At 37.5% G+C, this 17,474-nt stretch overlaps 1 protein-coding gene across 27 annotated transcripts in view; it reads right to left on the bottom strand.

The window, feature by feature from the left end:
* The window catches only part of LOC144967555 (anoctamin-1-like), an 88,226-nt gene that overhangs the window by 42,045 nt on the left and 28,707 nt on the right, over window positions 1-17,474 (bottom strand). For 5 of the 27 annotated variants that reach the window (XM_078904974.1, XM_078904969.1, XM_078904962.1 and 2 more), the window contains exons 3-4: window positions 11,522-11,601; window positions 8,230-8,250 (exon numbers count right to left, since the gene is read on the bottom strand). In XM_078904974.1, the coding sequence (XP_078761100.1) occupies window positions 8,230-8,250; window positions 11,522-11,601 (101 nt within the window). Of the gene's footprint in view, window positions 1-858; window positions 880-8,229; window positions 8,251-11,521; window positions 11,602-15,735; window positions 16,236-17,474 lie in introns of those variants that run through there. The other 22 variants (XM_078904967.1, XM_078904975.1, XM_078904973.1 and 19 more) reach the window with 10 other exon arrangements.

Genomic DNA, 17,474 nt, shown 5'->3' with positions numbered 1-17,474 from the left:
AAGAAGGATTTTTACCCAAGACGTCCCGTGTTCAGATTTTATTGTTTGTTTATAGAAGTTATATTCATTTTTGTTCAACACTTTTCCACAATTATAGTCCACAGCTTTCAGCAGCTGAGTATTCAATCTGGCAACATCAACCTTGTGCGCATTGCAAAAAACAACACATCAATCTCTAAATGTGTATTAAAATCTACATGCACACATTTGCAAGGTCTGATAACCGATCGCAATTATTATGGGCTCGATTTAACATCGTTGTAAGGAGACAATATTATGTTACGTTGGTTTGAGAGTATTTGTCATTACAACAATGAGCGCCAAAACAACTTAGGTTATCAGTCCTGAAAATAAGTACACGTCGGCAACGATGTGTATTAACCTACGTGCGCACATTTTCAGGTCTGATAACCGAACGCAATTATTTATCATGAGCTTGGTTAAACATTGTTATAATGGGTGAAATTATTATCTTCGTTGGTTTGAGAGAGCATCTCCATCACAACAACAAGCCCCAAAACATTTTGGGTTATCAGATCTGCATTATGTACACGTCGGCAACGACCAATCTCTAAAAAAAATGTCTAGTAATCTACGTGCACACATTTGCAGGTCTGATAGCCGAACGCAAATAAGGGCTTGATTTAACGCTGTTGTAACGGACAATGTTTTGCGTTGATTTGGGAGTAGTCATTGCCGTTACGGTAACGAGCCCCCCAAAACAAGTTAGGTTATCCAAACTAAAAATAAATTATACAAGTCAGAAAAAGACTCTACACGTGTATTAAACAATGCACACATTTCAAATCCCTGATATTTCTAGAAAACAAAACAAAACAACAACCTAATATCACCGACCTGATTGGCTGACCACCACGTCTGAAAGTTTTGTACACATACACAATAAATAAACAAGAATTTCATAGATTATTAAGACAGGCACTTAGCCGTGCCATCACACAAGTCTCATTAAAATGTACAACTATAAAACAAATTGATGTAATTATATATAATTAATAATATTCTTAATTTATGAATTGATAATATAATGAATAAATACCACTAAATAACAATACAAATTTCCAGATTTTGTTTAAAACAAAAAAAAAAAAAAAAAAAATTTAATTTGTTTTTAAAAGGAAGAAGAAGAAAGAAAGAAAGAAAGAAAGAAAGAAAGAAAGAAAGAAAGAATGAGAAAAAAACAACCTTTCCTCATAATTTTTAATGAGACTCAAACATGTTAAAATGATATTCAAAAATTAATAAAGAAAAAAAAAAAAGAAAAATATACAGGGTACAGATTGAAGCCAATGCTATAGGCAGGGATGTAAATCTACAAACATAAAGCAATAGATCAGAAAGGAGAACAACGACACAACGGACCTTACATTGGAATTAATTACTCGCCATTTTTAAAATGAAGATTATTCGGTGGAAAACAAAATGAATAAATCGATGAATAAATTGAATAATCCCCTACACGTTACTAGTAATGGAAATTGATTATTCATGATTCTGTGGAAGATTATGAATTGGAAGAATAAATCAACGAATAACAAGTATTTACACATATTTCCATACTTGTGATATTGTGATTAATCATTAACGGTTTCTTAATGAAGATTATTGATTTAATAGTAATATAAATAAATTATTAACGACTCATGAAAGGGATACTAATATACTTATTCCCATACTAGTAAAAATGCTACGAGGAAAAATTGAGGTATTATAAGGAATCCCCCGTGTGGTGTCCGGGGTCCCTCAACTGAGAGGGTCAAGAATAGCCCAACGTCAAGCCAGCGTGTCGTAAAAGGCGACTAATGGTGTGTGATTCCCCCATCTTTGAGTCACCTGGTCCTCCAGGTTGGGGGTTGGCAAAGGGTTAACACCCCTTTCCGTTAAACTCAAACCGTTACAGAAACACAGACAGACAAAACAAATCCTTTTTTTAGCTTGGGCGACCGAAGAGTTTCTGGAATTACAGAATTTATGAAGGACAACAGACAAAGCCGAAAGGACTCTGCTGACCCGATGACGTCTTCGCCAAACAAGCAGCTTCGAATTGCGTCGTGGAACGTTCGCACCATGTATGAAGCAGGAAAAAGCTCTCAAGTTGTGACTGAGATGAGAAGATACAGGCTGCATATACTTGGAGTAAGCGAAACCCACTGGATACAATCCGGACAGAAACACCTCAAGTCTGGGGAGAAAATTTTATATTCAGGGAGAGGGGACGGGATTCACACACAGGGAGTAGGAATAATTCTAAGCAAGTTTGCCCAGAAGTCACTGAGAGGATGGGAACAATGCGGAGAAAGGATCATCATGGCGTCCTTTACAACACGGAGTCAGAAGATCAGCATGAACATTGTACAGATCTATGCCCCAACAAATGATGCAACAGATGAGGACAAAGATACATTTTATGGTCTGCTACAACAAGTCATTGACAAGTTGCCAAGGAAAGACATCAACATATTGATGGGAGATGCAAATGCAAAAGTGGGACAGGATAACGTAGGCTACGAAGGTATCATGGGACGTCATGGCATGGGAGAAATGAATGATAATGGTGAGAGATTTGCAAATTTCTGTGCATTCAACAGTTTGGTGATTGGAGGATCAGTGTTCCCCCATAAGAGGATCCACAAAGCAACTTGGGTCTCACCAGATGGTGTGACAGAGAATCAGATTGATCATTTTTGTATCTCTCGTAGATTCAGACGTTCATTGGAAGATGTGACAGTACGGAGAGGGGCAGATGTTGGATCAGACCACCACCTGCTATTGGCAAAGCTTAAGCTCCGACTCAGAAAACACGGGGCCAGATGACATACAAGAAGAAAATTCGAGGTGAATACACTTGATGGGGAAAAGAATGAGGAATTCAAACTACGATTGAGTAATAGATTCCAACCTCTTACTGAGCTCGAGGAGGACATAGATGTAGAGTCACATTGGGCAAAGATCAAGGAAGTCTACATAACAACTTGCCACGAGGTATTGGGGTAAAGAAATCGGAACATAAAGAATGGATAAGTCCAACCACCTTGGACCTTATTGAAAAGAGGAGAACAAGGAAGGAACAAGTGAATGCAAGCCGAACAAGGGCTTCAAGACTGGATGCACAAGAGCAGTATCGAGCCATAGCTAAGGAAGTCAAAAGATCTGTGAAGAAAGACAAGGAAGCATTCATGAACAGACTTGCAGAGAAAGCAGAAGCAGCAGCGACTGGAGGACACATGAGGATCCTTTATCAAACTACCAAGACACTTGCTGGAAAATATGGGAAACCAGAGGTACCAGTCAAAGACAAAGATGGGAAAACTATTTTTGGAAAAGAGGCTCAATCTGAACGATGGAGGGAACATTTCAACTGCCTTCTGAACAGACCACCACCAGACAACCAGCCAGAAATTTTGCCTGCAAGGAATGAGATACCAATTAGCTGTGATCCACCATCGATAGCAGAGATTGTGGGTGCCATTAACAAGATGAAAAGGGGGAAAACTGCTGGACCAGACCAGATTCCACCGGAGGCTCTAAAAGTTGATGCGGAAAGAAATGCTGAGGCCCTGCACCCACTATTTGAGAGAATCTGGAATGACGGGATATTCCCAAAGGATTGGAAGGAAGGACATCTTATCAAGCTTCCAAAGAAAGGGGACCTCAGTAATTGTAATAATTATCGAGGCATCACTCTTCTTTCTATCCCAGGAAAGGTTTTCAACCGTATTATTTTAGAGAGAATTAAGAATGCAACAGATGCTAAACTGCGGGACGAACAGGCAGGTTTTCGGAAAAACCGTTCAACCACCGACCAGATTGCCTCTCTGCGAGTCATAGTGGAACAGTCTATAGAATGGAACTCTCCTCTTATTGTCAACTTTCTGGATTACGAGAAGGCTTTCGACAGTATTGACAGAGCTCCCTGAAAAGATAGTAAACCTCATTAAGGAAATGTATGAAGGATCAAGTTGCAGGGTTGTACATGAAGATCAGCTTACTGACAGCTTTGAAATTAAGACTGGTGTCAAGCAGGGATGCTTGCTCTCTCCATTCCTGTTCATCCTTGCCATTGATTGGCTAATGAAGGAAACCTCCAAAGGGAGAAGAAATGGGATACAGTGGACCCCCTGGACACAGTTGGATGATCTGGATTTTGCAGATGATCTGGCTCTTTTGTCCCACACCCAGGACCAGATGCAAGCAAAAACCACAATTATAAACAGCCTCTCGGAATCAATTGGTCTAAGAATTCACCCTGCAAAGTCAAAGGTCTTGAGGATAGGTACGCGTCAAAGGGAGCAGATCAAAGTAAAAGATCAGGAACTCGAAGATATAGACACTTTCTGCTATCTCGGAAGTATAATTGACAAGGATGGAGGCACGGAAGCAGAGGTGAAAGCACGAATAGGAAAGGCACAGGCTGCATTCACATCTTTGAACAGAGTTTGGAGAACTAAAGATATCTCCCTTCAACTAAAGCTAAGACTTTTCAACTCAAACGTGAAGTCTGTCCTACTGTATGGATGTGAAACTTGGAACGCATCACAGGCATGTATAAGGAGGGTACAGATTTTCGTAAACAGGTGCATGCGTAAGCTACTCAGAATAAAATGGATGGATAGAATAAAAAATGAAGAAGTATGGAAAAGAACACAGCAGAAACCAGTGGGAGAGGATATAGGAAGAAGACGATGGAGGTGGATTGGACACATGCTTAGAAAGAATGACTCAACTATAACAAAGAAAGTATTGGACTGGAACCCTCAGGGCAGAAGATCAAGGGGAAGGCCACGAGGAACATGGAGAAGAATTAAAGAAGCTGATATACAGAGAAGTGGTAAGACCTGGAATGAGATAAAAAAGTTGGCTCAGGATAGAGAAGGATGGAAACTGTTTGTCTGTGGCCTATACCCTGACCCAGGGTGAAAAAGGCAATGATGATGATGATGATTATAAGGAATGAAAGAAGACGGTAAACTTTTTTTTTCATACAATGTAGATCTAGATAGAAATCTAGAACTTAAAAAAAAATATCATAACTTGAAAATAGACTTGGAAAGAAGTTCAGATGAGTAGTATAATTTAAAAATAAATAAATTACTGAATCAAATAATATAATATAATATAATATAATATAATATAATATAATATAATATAATATAATAAATAACAAATATAATTTACAATTTAATTAATGTAATAAATAAAACATTTAATTATTATAATAATATATGAATAAATAAATAGATAGGAACCAAAAAAAAAATACAATTAATTAATATTATAGATAAAAAATTAAACAAAAAAATAAATAAATAAAACAATAAATAATTAAATAAATTAAACAATCAACATTTCTTTATAAGCTACAGAAGCAAATTTAAATTTATATTAAATAACTGAGAGTCAAGATTCCATAAAATGTAGATTCAAAAAAGAAAAAAAATAATTTCGAGACAAAGACATCAGAGTCAAGTTCAACCCGTTATCTCTGGATCACAACAACTATTTGGACAGCAACAAGCCATGCATGACTTCATTCATTAATTTTCGAACTGATAAAACAATTGATGACAAAGATAACATTCCTCAAATGTGACCAATCGTCTCGTTAATTATACCCTAGTGGTTTAGGTGGTAAACGTTTTTTTTCTAGAAAAAGAAGGGGGGGAAATTTTTAGAGAGAGAGAGAGAGAGAGAGAGAGAGAGAGAGAGAGAGAGAGAGAGATCGAGAGAGGGAGAGAGTGCATGAGAGAGAGGAAGAGAGAGGAAGAGAGACAGAGAAAGAGATAGATAGATAGATAGATAGAGAGAGAGAGAGAGAGAGAGAGAGAGAGAGAGAGAGAGAGAGAGAGAGAGAGAGAGAGAGAGAGAGAGAGAGAATGAGATGCACTTAGAAGAAGAAAAAAAAGTCAGAGAATTGTCCATATTATGAGGTTTGAAAAATGATGGCGGGTATCCTACTTGTCCTTAAGTGAAAAAAAATGGGCGTCAAGAATCAGCTGGAATCGATGGACAAGGATGGAGGATTTTGAAAAATGAAAGCTTCACATGGGAGAAAGCAGGGAGGGAAGTTGGCCGTACAAGATGGAGAGGAGAGAGAGTAATATTATGGCGTATGCTCCAGCTCCTCTGATGGGTCAGGAGCTTGCAGTAATCGGAAGGCTTGCGTGTCTCGGTTATCTTGAGAGTTATTGAGGTTTGAGCTATATATATATATATATCCACTAAACGTGCTCACCCTGACCAACAGCAACCCGTAACATAAGAATGAGACATGACACCTGTTAGGCGATAATTCATTTTTTTTTTCGACAAAGATAACGCTGTTAACGGCCAGTTACCCGAGCACGGTGAAGGAATGTGAGCAAAGAGTCTTTTCCAAGGACTCAACTATGCGTCCATCGAGGCTCGAACCCAGGACCTTCCGATCCGAAAGTGACTGTTACTCATACCTCAAGACCACATAGCCACTATGACGAAAAGGTCACCCATGCCGGGCAGCAGGTGGAAAGTGAGAGACCAGACGAAGATTGACCAACCAACCCGTGAGAGATGATTTTATTATCCCCTATGAGACAATACACGGCAATGGGGAAAAGTATAGAAAAGGACAAATCATAATTAGTCGGCAGTAGCTATGCCACTTCTACACGACAGCAAATTCACGTGCTCTGGTTGTTTGGATGTGTAAGTGTATGTGTGTTTTGGAGAGAGAGAGAGAGAGAGAGAGAGAGAGAGAGAGAGAGAGAGAGAGAGAGAGAGAGAGAGAGAGAGAGAGTTTTCTTATTTAAAAAAAAAATGATAAGTTTAGTAAAATAATCGATTATAAAAAATCAAAATTTTTTAATTAAGAATACAATCCGACAACAGGTGTCCAAGGTAGAGGTATGGAGTAGAAGGGGGAGGGGTGGGGGTAGGAGCAGACGTAGGAAAGAAGAATGCGTAATAAATGCGTTCCTCAAAAATTAAAATCTAGGAAATAATCAAGTATATACTGAAAAATGCAAGAACCAAGAATAACAACAGATAAGATCACCAACAGCGACATGCTTTTTGTTTTTTGTTAAGATGGCAACATGTCTACTGGTTGGAAATAAAGGAAAGAGAAGAGACAAGAGGTGAGAAGAGAGAGAGAGAGAGAGAGAGAGAGAGAGAGAGAGAGAGAGAGAGAGAGAGAGACTACCTACACAAAACAGCAGTACGCTATCGGTGATGATTTTAATTAGAAATAACGACAATGAGTTGTCCTATTGTGTGCTCCAAAAAAAAATAAAAAATAATCGGTATATTACTATTTTGGTGACATTAAGCTGATATATTTTGGTGGGGGAAAAAAATCGAATTTAATGATAAAAAAATTTTATATTATAACTTGTCACTTTAAAATGCAGTTAAAGTTAATGTAATGTAGCAAATATTAACTTTGGTCACATAATTTGTAAAACAAATATTTTTATCAATATCACTAATCAATTTAGCTTCAATAGAATAAAAATTCTACATGACACGTCTGCATACAGTAAACCTTACACTGTGCAGTGGTTAAAATTGAATCTTATGATCCAGCTAGAATTATACATCCAATCCAATACATTCCGAATTGACAAATAAATTGGTCAACTTTTTACAAGCCTTGTATAGAAGGAATTTGGATATCAATTTTGGACACAGATATTCGAACAATCAATGCAAATGACAAGATTTTTTTGAATTTTTAAATTGTTAATCATCAGATCATAATTTCACGGGATTCATCCGTTCCGTGCAACTTTATGCAAAAAGTACGAAGTCAAAAAAGTATGTTGTTAGAAATATAATCCACCACTGAAATAACGAAACGTGTTATTTTCAAGGCAAAGACAGGGGGCAAAGAGAGAGAGAGAGAGAGAGAGAGAGAGAGAGAGAGAGAGAGAGAGAGAGAGAGAGAGAGGGGGGGGGGGGGGGGGAAAGGAAAAAAACAAACAAATGAAAGTTACTTCCTAAAACACAAAATCAAAAAAAGGAGTAAGAAATGAAAAGTAATAATAAATGATAAAAAAAAAGGATTGTCAGCAATTTGTAGCATAATTAAATACAGATAAATGACATATTATAATGCACAAGCCTTGGTTACAGTGACAGAACAAAGCAGCACAGTATGTTTGCAACTGTCTGTTAGAGCCCACAGTTTTGTAGCATAGCCAGCATGTTATCCAAAATAATTGGGATACTTACTTCCTCGGCTGCACCGTTTGGCTTTGAAATCAGAATATTATTAATAGGTCAATTTGTTATATTAATACATTACAGGCGTATTACAGCCGTTATCATTATGGGTATCATAAATATTGGACGTTATTTTTAGAGACAAGTGGGATATCCTTCCCCGTAAAAAAAGTTTTTGACAAATTTTACTTGATTTTAAATGTTTTTTGTTCTTGGTCTTGAGCCCGAAACGTTCCATCCCCAATTCGGCTCTGACTCGGCAGCAGCTTCTAATGGTTCTCACACTACTATGTTATGGCGTTCAATCCAGAACCCAAACTCATCACCGCAATCGTGTACGGTCGCGAACCCGCCCGAAAGCTTCGTCACAGAGCACTGTTCAACTAGATGCTCTGCGGTTTCGGGCTCCTGATCACAACGGGTACATGTTGGACAGGTGGCAAGTCCTTACTGATGAAGTGAGCGTGCCGTGAGGCAGGTTCTCGCCCGAAGTCGATTGGCTGCCACCCAATGACCCTTCTTGCTGGTGGAAAAGCCTTGCAACTTCTCCCCCAGTTTAAGGAGTCGATGTCCCCGCCGCCTCGAGGGATTGAATTCGTCCAAACCGAATTAAAAATTTCAAATTTTGGCTTCGATCGAGAGTACACGTATAAGTCCAATTGAGCTAGATATGACGTCATATGGAAAAGAAATAAACCCAGTAGGAGATTTGTCCCATTATCTTTTGACTCAGCCTCGTATTAGCCTCTTTTATTTCAACATCAATCATTTTTGCAAGCTTGGACGCCAACTTTTTAACATTAAAGACTCTTGCATCAACCATTAAAATAATTTTTAAAAAGATTATAAGGTTTATCTTGAAACAATGTCAATGCATCCTGAATTTAACTTGGCTTGGATATTGTATTTTTAAGTGATAGAAAGGAAGCATATGGGTTTTCAAAAATATTGGCATAGCCCATTTGTCCATAAAACGTCCAGTCCAATTTAAAAGCGATAATGCGATATATTAAAAACAGACTAAAATGAAGAAAGACTTCGAGCTCAGCACCTGTGTTGTCTTCCGTCTACGCTCCAGGCTGCAAATAAATGTTTTCTAAGTAATCAAATGAGCTCTAATTGTGCATTCCTTGAAAGCCCCCACCCCTTTTCCAACAAATTCAGTCGAATGAAGATGCAGCAATTCGATGTATGTAGCCAGATTATTGCTTACTGAGAGCACTCTGTTGTTACAGAGCTAGACACAGACATCTTCAACGTAGTAATTTACTCAAAATTACCAGTTTTGGTTAATATGTTCAAGGAACAACCAGTCATTTGACAAGCACAGAAATGTTCATATATGTTTAATTTAATTCAGATTTGAAATGTCTACAAAAATTAGCCCTATATTTTAGGCAATACACAAATCGTTTCCCTCCTAGTTCAACAGACACACACACACACACACACACACACACAGAGAGAGAGAGAGAGAGAGAGAGAGCGAGAGAGAGAGAGAAGGGGGGGGGGGGGAGGAGGAAAGGGACGACTTTATCTAGCGAACGTTACAAATCTAAATATTCAAAAAATTATTGAAAACGAATGTCTATCTTCTCTAAAAAAAAAAAATAAAAAAAAACCATGTGGCTTGGACATAATCAGGAAATGTGTGTTAAATAACGGACTCGGGTTGGCCGCCGAGTTGATCTCATCGAGATTAATTATCACTAATGAGAGCAACGGCGTGAGAGTGTATGTTGATACGAGCCAACACCCTTGCACTTGATGGTGAGTCATTCAGATCAGACATTCCACCCATCATATACCTTATGTGAAATTTATCTTGATTTTACCTGAAGTGTGCACAAACTAAAGCAGTGCTCGAAATGTGACCCAGCGTCTCTAACGGTATAAATCATGTCGGGTTCAACACGATGCCGAGAATTCACTTTATAGGTTAAAAGACTTTAAAAATGTGAGATTGGTTTTTTTTTTGTTTTTTTTTGGGGGGGTGCGGGGGGTTGTTTGTGTAGGGTGTGTGTATGTGTGTGTGTGTGTGTGTGTGTTTATTTTAATATATAAATTCAAATCTTAGCATCTAAACGATCCCGATCGAGACCATTAGTACACGATAGGTCACGAGTCACTAGTTTGTTATTCTATGTTCTAAATACAGATCAGCTGATAAGTGAGCAGCCCTAGTGAGATCTGACTACTTTTGTAATCAGTTCATTGGATGCTATAATAATTATAAGGCTCTAGCGCTTGTTGTTATCCAGCACATCATTGGGTTCTAAGCACTAACTTATTATGTTCGATCCAATAGCCTAATATATGAGGGTAAAATGCATTACAAAGCATGTGTTAAATAATGGAAAGGAGGGAGGATAGATAGATAGATAGATAGATAGATAGATAGATAGATAGATAGATAGATAGATAGATAGATAGATAGATAGATAGATATATTTATTTTAGAGATAAAATAAGGAAAAATGGAGATAATATCAAATCAATTTAAAACAGCAAAAAAACACATAAATCCAATTTAGACAGTCAAGTGATTGAAAATGTGCATTAGAATGCGTGTGTACGATCCGATTAGCATTTTCATGAATGTAAATGACATACAAAAATATTAATAGATTATATTAAAGCTATAGAGAATAATACATATAATATATACAACAAAAGCAGGGATATACTTTGATGATAAAATAACAACTAAATAGCACGATGAAAACTGAAGACCTGTTTATATATATAATATATATATATATATATATATATATATATATATATATATATATATATATATATAATATATAATATAAACACCCATAAATATACACATATACACACACGATTTTCTCTCTCTCTCTCTCTCTCTCTCTCTCTCTCTCTCTCTCTCATCCTCCACACACACACACACACACACGAACAGACACAGATATACATACCTATGGCACAATACACGTAATAATAATAATAATAATAATAATAACAATAATAATAATAATAATAATAATAATAATAATAATAATAATAAAATAAATAATAATAATAATAATAATAATAATAATAATAATAATAATAATAATACGGTGCAACTCAAATTATACGACATACAGTACAGCCCCCTAAGCTAATGGGCACGATGTGTTGGTTAACCAAACGTCAGTTTTACGTTTACCTCAAAGAGAAAGAGAAAACATTCAACAAAAAACACATTTATTGCAACACTTTATATATAAAATCAACACACCAACCCTGGTGATTTACAATACACAATGTTATTATATGGGATCGAACCCTTTACCTTTGGTTTACTGTTGGATTTGTTCGCGGCTTGTCCGTCCACATCCCCGTCTTCATCGTCATCTTCGTGCCCTCCGTTTACTGGTCGAATGAAAACAAGAACACAAAAATATATATTATATTATATAATATTAGCAAATGTGTTATAAATAGAGCCATTAAAACACAAGGGGTCTCGATAAAGTCCAGTTTGGTAAAGCACTCAGTTTACACGCAAAGGGACCAAGATCGATCCCGGGTGCATTCGACATGCTTTTTTTCTGATAGATAGATATATAGATAGATAGATAGATAGATAGATAGATAGATAGAGAGAGAGAGAGAGAGAGAGAGAGAGAGAGAGAGAGAGACAGACAGACAGAGAGACAGGGAGAGAGAGAGAGACAGAGAGACAGAGAGAGAGAGACAGAGAGAGAGAGAGAGAGAGTGATGGTATCTTATTTTCTAGTCTAAATCTATACTGGTCGTCAATAAAGATCATCCCTCTTGGCTCTCTTACGTCGAGTAATCCAAAGAATTTGTGTCTATACACACCCTGCTACTAAAATAGTTATGCCGCCTTATGATTCAATATATAAACTATTTATTATTAGTCCTCCGAAGGACTGGTCACATACGCCCTTCCAATGAGTGAGGGACCGGAAGAGTAGAAGGTCTGGCGACATTTGCTCTATTGGTTCCCGAGTTTGGCTCTTTGGCGCCGTGATATTTTTATTCTCTGTTTTCATCTGGCACTTCTACAATTCGTAGAACTACTACTTCGAAACAATTTTGGGGTTGATTTTTTTAATGACCGTATCAAATTTTCAAATCTGGAAGTTTTAGTGAAGAAAACATGACTTATGAGTCATAAGTTCGTTATAGTATCTCAATTTTAAATAAGTAATTCAGAGCCACTAGGCCTATGGAGCCGGAGTTTATCCCGTTCGGTTTCTATAACGTGGCGTGAAACGGGCAATGACAATTACTTGCTTCCCTTTGGATAGGACGCTGGTCTATCGCACTTTTTTTCTCTCAAGAAACTGTGTCTTACCGGGTAAATCATACACGGGGCCACAGCATTGTGAAAGAGATTCAAGACTAAAGAAAAGTGGTTTTGCTTGAGTAGCAATGACGGATATAAATAAATATATGAGGCAACGACCAGGTTATCGACACCAAGGCTGGGATTGCACTTGACATTGTCAAGTTAGATCAAAAGAAAAAGAAAGAAAGGTCATACACATAATATATGCGTGAACACACACACACACACACAAACACACACACACACACACATATATATATATATATAATATATATATATATATATATATATATATATATATATATATAAATTATAAAACAAAAACCATGAAATAATAGTGCTCAACTTTAGTATAAAAGGAGCTATTTATAAACATTTGAAATATAATTAAGATAGTTTGACTTCTACAACGTTGTTATCGAGCGTTGCTCTCATCAGGAAGTGGAAGTGAAAGTAGATTGTTGTGTTTTCGTATTTTTATAGATTCGTGTTTATGGAGGTTCGTAATTACATAAAAGGTGTTTGTTTCTGTGTCTGCATGAGGAAGTTAGTTCGTTTCTTCTGTTGAGTGTTGCTATGTTCGGTTTAGTGATGATGAAGAATTTTTCTTCCAAGCAGAGGTTGCAAATCTTAGAAGAGGGGGAGTACGACTGTGCTCTGGAGATGATTTTCCATGTGATGCTGTGTTGTATGTTTTTTTCTTTGAGGTTCCAAATGTGTTCGCTTAGTGTAGTAGAATGTCGTTTGTGTATGTTTCTGAAGGAAGATGTATGCAGGTTGTATCTGGTTTTGAATGGACACTCGGTGAGGCCAATGTATGTTTCTTGTTTTGGTGTGTCTGGTCGTGTTACTGTGGCTTGATAAATTACGTTTTGAGTCAGGCAATTGCCGTTTAGTGGGCATGTTGTCTGGGTCCTACAGTTGCATTTTTTCTCTAGGTTGTTGCTGGGCTGATCTGGCTGTAATAGTTTTCGGTTATTGTTGGATGAAATAATGTTTTGTATGTTTGGCATGCAGGTGTATCCTATTTTGATGGTGTTTTTGTTCATGATTGGGTGTAGAACGTGACCGGGCGGGAAGCATTTTTGTAGTAGATTGAAGAATTTGTTACCGATAGAAGTTGTCACATTCTTGCTGTAGGGTGGGTTGAACCATGTTATGTGTCGTTTCTTTGTCGTTTTTTTTGTTGGGGTGGTAATGGTCTCTTCCTCATATTCTAGTTTGTAGTTATATCCACTTTTTTGTAGTGCGTTTGTGTACGGTGGGATTGCATCGTTGAATATGTTGTTGTTTGTAGAGTTGTTAGATAGTCGTTTGTTAATGCTCTCGGGGATGTTTTTTATTATAGATGGCGGGTGATTGCCGTGTCTATGAACGTACAGAAGACAGAATCAACACCAAAATCGTCAAGAAAACCGAATTCAACCAATGGAGAAACACCGCTGAAGTTATCAACTGGTACAGAAACACAGAAAACAAACAACGACAAAACGCAATCATCTTTGACATCTGTAATTTCTACCCTTCAATCACCAAAACCCTACTCCTCAAAGCACTACAGTTCGCAAAAACCTTCGACAACATCACCGAAGAAGAAATACACATTATCCTGCACTCGAAGAATACATCACTTTACAATAATGGAACAGCATGGACAAAAAAATCAACAAACTTTGATGTCACCATGGGGAGCTACGATGGAGCAGAAACATGCGAGCTCGTCGGACTATATCTACTTTCTCAAATGCAAAATCTCGATATAAACATTGGACTATACAGGGACGACGGACTCGCATTGTGCAATAAAACACCGAGACAGACAGAATTAATAAAGAAAAAAATATGCAAAATCTTCCAGGACAACAATCTGAAAATTACAATCGAAGCCAACAAAAAAACATTCGACTTCCTGGACATAACCATCAACCTAAACGACGGCACCTATCAACCATTTTCAAAACCCAACAACATCCCATTGTACGTTCATAGACACAGCAATCACCCGCCATCTATAATAAAAAACATCCCCGAGAGCATTAACAAACGACTATCTAACAACTCTACAAACAACAACATATTCAACGATGCAATCCACCGAACACGCACTACAAAAAAGTGGATATAACTACAAACTAGAATATGAGGAAGAGACCATTACCACCCCAACAAAAAAACGACAAAGAAAACGACACATAACATGGTTCAACCCACCCTACAGCAAGAATGTGACAACTTCTATCGGTAACAAATTCTTCAATCTACTACAAAAATGCTTCCCTCCCGGTCACGTTCTACACCCAATCATGAACAAAAACACCATCAAAATAGGATACACCTGCATGCCAAACATACAAAACATTATTTCATCCAACAATAACCGAAAACTATTACAGCCAGATCAGCCCAGCAACAACCTAGAGAAAAAATGCAACTGTAGGACCCAGACAACATGCCCACTAAACGGCAATTGCCTGACTCAAAACGTAATTTATCAAGCCACAGTAACACGACCAGACACACCAAAACAAGAAACATACATTGGCCTCACCGAGTGTCCATTCAAAACCAGATACAACCTGCATACATCTTCCTTCAGAAACATACACAAACGACATTCTACTACACTAAGCGAACACATTTGGAACCTCAAAGAAAAAAACATACAACACAGCATCACATGGAAAATCATCTCCAGAGCACAGTCGTACTCCCCCTCTTCTAAGATTTGCAACCTCTGCTTGGAAGAAAAATTCTTCATCATCACTAAACCGAACATAGCAACACTCAACAGAAGAAAAGAACTAACTTCCTCATGCAGACACAGAAACAAACACCTTTTATGTAATTACGAACCTCCATAAACACGAATCTATAAAAATACGAAAACACAACAATCTACTTTCACTTCCACCATGAGAGCAACGCTCGATAACAACGTTGTAGAAGTCAAACTATCTTAATTATATTTCAAATGTTTATATATATATAAATATATATATATAATATATATATATATATATATATATATATATATATATATATATATATATCACCCTCTTTCTCTCTATCTCTCTCAATCAATCAATCTGTCTATATTTCTATATATCTTTATCCATTTACCTAGACATGCCCCCCCCCCCCCCCCCCCCCACTTTCCACGATATCCCACTCCTTCCTCTCAACGTTACCTTTTCTAGTAAATTTCTTCAATTCAACATTATCCTTATCCTCATCCTCCATCTTGGATGGAACTGAATCAAAGGCGCCAAGCACAGCCGAAGAAATGTATTTTGCACTGTGCCGCCTCTTTGAATCAAAACAACACCCGCTGAACACTTAAATAATATTATCGTTGTTTTTGTTGCTGTTGTTGTTAATTGTTGTTGCTGTTGTTTACAAATCCCAACACAATGAAATCAGTTATATAATATTATCACTACAGAAGGAACGAAATTGGCGCCACTCAGCTCTTTGTAACTGTTTTAAGACAGTCATTTTAATAATGATTAGTTCTTACTAAATTCTACCTACCAGACTATAAACGTTTAAGATCACACATAGCTTAGTGTGTTGGAATGGTATATCCAGCTGGCGGATGTTGTGAATATTTTACCTATACGCATAGCATTAACCACGTGAGAAATCATCTCAAAACGGTGTGATGTCGCTGTGAGTATGATGCTTAAATCTATTTGAAGTTTAAATAATACAATATTTAAAATACAAGATGAGAATCATTGGGCATCGTTATTCTATAGATGCTATGCGCTCGAGTAATTTACTCACAACATTCGCCAGCCGAATAAAACGCAACGTATCTGATTAGTACAATTTAGTGAGCACTAATCGTAAAAAAATGGCTGGCTAAAAAAATTAACAAAGAGCTGAATGACGTCAATTTCGTTCCTTCAATTGAAGGTAAGTTTCCCTTATCAAGTTCATTCCAATACCAGACCGACACGACGGGACACACAATATTGACATCATCAATTATCTCATTATAATGGAGATAAGCCCGTCGCTCTATCGGTTTAAAAACTAAGAACATGACCTATCGCGAGAGGATGCGGGGAGAGAGAGAGAGGAGGGAGAGAGAGAGAGAGAGAGAGAGAGAGAGAGAGAGAGAGAGAGAGAGAGAGAGAGAGAAGAGAGAGAGGGGGGGGGAAGAAAGAGTGTGTGTTTGAGAGAGGAGAAAGAGAGGGGGGGGGGCAGAGAGAGAGAGGGAGAGACAGAGAGAAGGGGAGAGAGAGAGAGAGAGAGAGGGAGAGAGAGAGAGAGAGGGGCAAGGAGTTGACGTCAATCAACCCTTTGTTACTGCTTTAGACAGCCAATTTAATGATTAGCTCTCACTAAATTATTGCAATCAGACAAAAACATTCAGAATTGCACATGATGTTGTTCGTTTGTATGTGATATCCGGCTGGTGGATGGTGTGAGTACTTTACCTAAACGCATATCATCAACAAGGTAATGTTTTTTGTTTTATGTTTTAAAGAGTTTTACAGCGCTTGCAACACATTAAGGTCATATCAGCGCCAGTAAAAAGGAAGAAAATGGGAGAGTAAAAAGTTCTAGAATTACAATTAAGCACAAAAGAAAAGGTGAGACAAATGGGAATTGGTTCAAATAGGGAACAGATGTAGATTCCAAGAGCACACCGTCAAAGTACTTAGTTTGAAATCACCCAAAAGTCTCATCCAGACACAAGCACAGGTCCCAACTAAGAGGAATACACTCAAATGTTTACAAATCATATAATATAACATGTTAACTAAACATAATACAATGCATAAAAGAGAGATGATTTACAAGGAAAAAAATATCTTCCAAAACTATAACTATACATTCGACTGTTTCCCTCCCAGCCAAGGAACTCCGGCCAGGGCCAGGACAAAACCAAGTAATCTCATTCCAAGACAACGACAGG

Source organism: Berghia stephanieae, chromosome 3 (genome assembly GCF_034508935.2).
Source record: "Berghia stephanieae isolate SIO BIC M18660-M18661 chromosome 3, UCSD_Bste_1.3, whole genome shotgun sequence".
NCBI lineage: Eukaryota > Metazoa > Mollusca > Gastropoda > Nudibranchia > Aeolidiidae > Berghia > Berghia stephanieae.
Note: the sequence above shows the minus strand (reverse complement) of the source record. Positions and strands in the feature narration are given on the sequence as shown.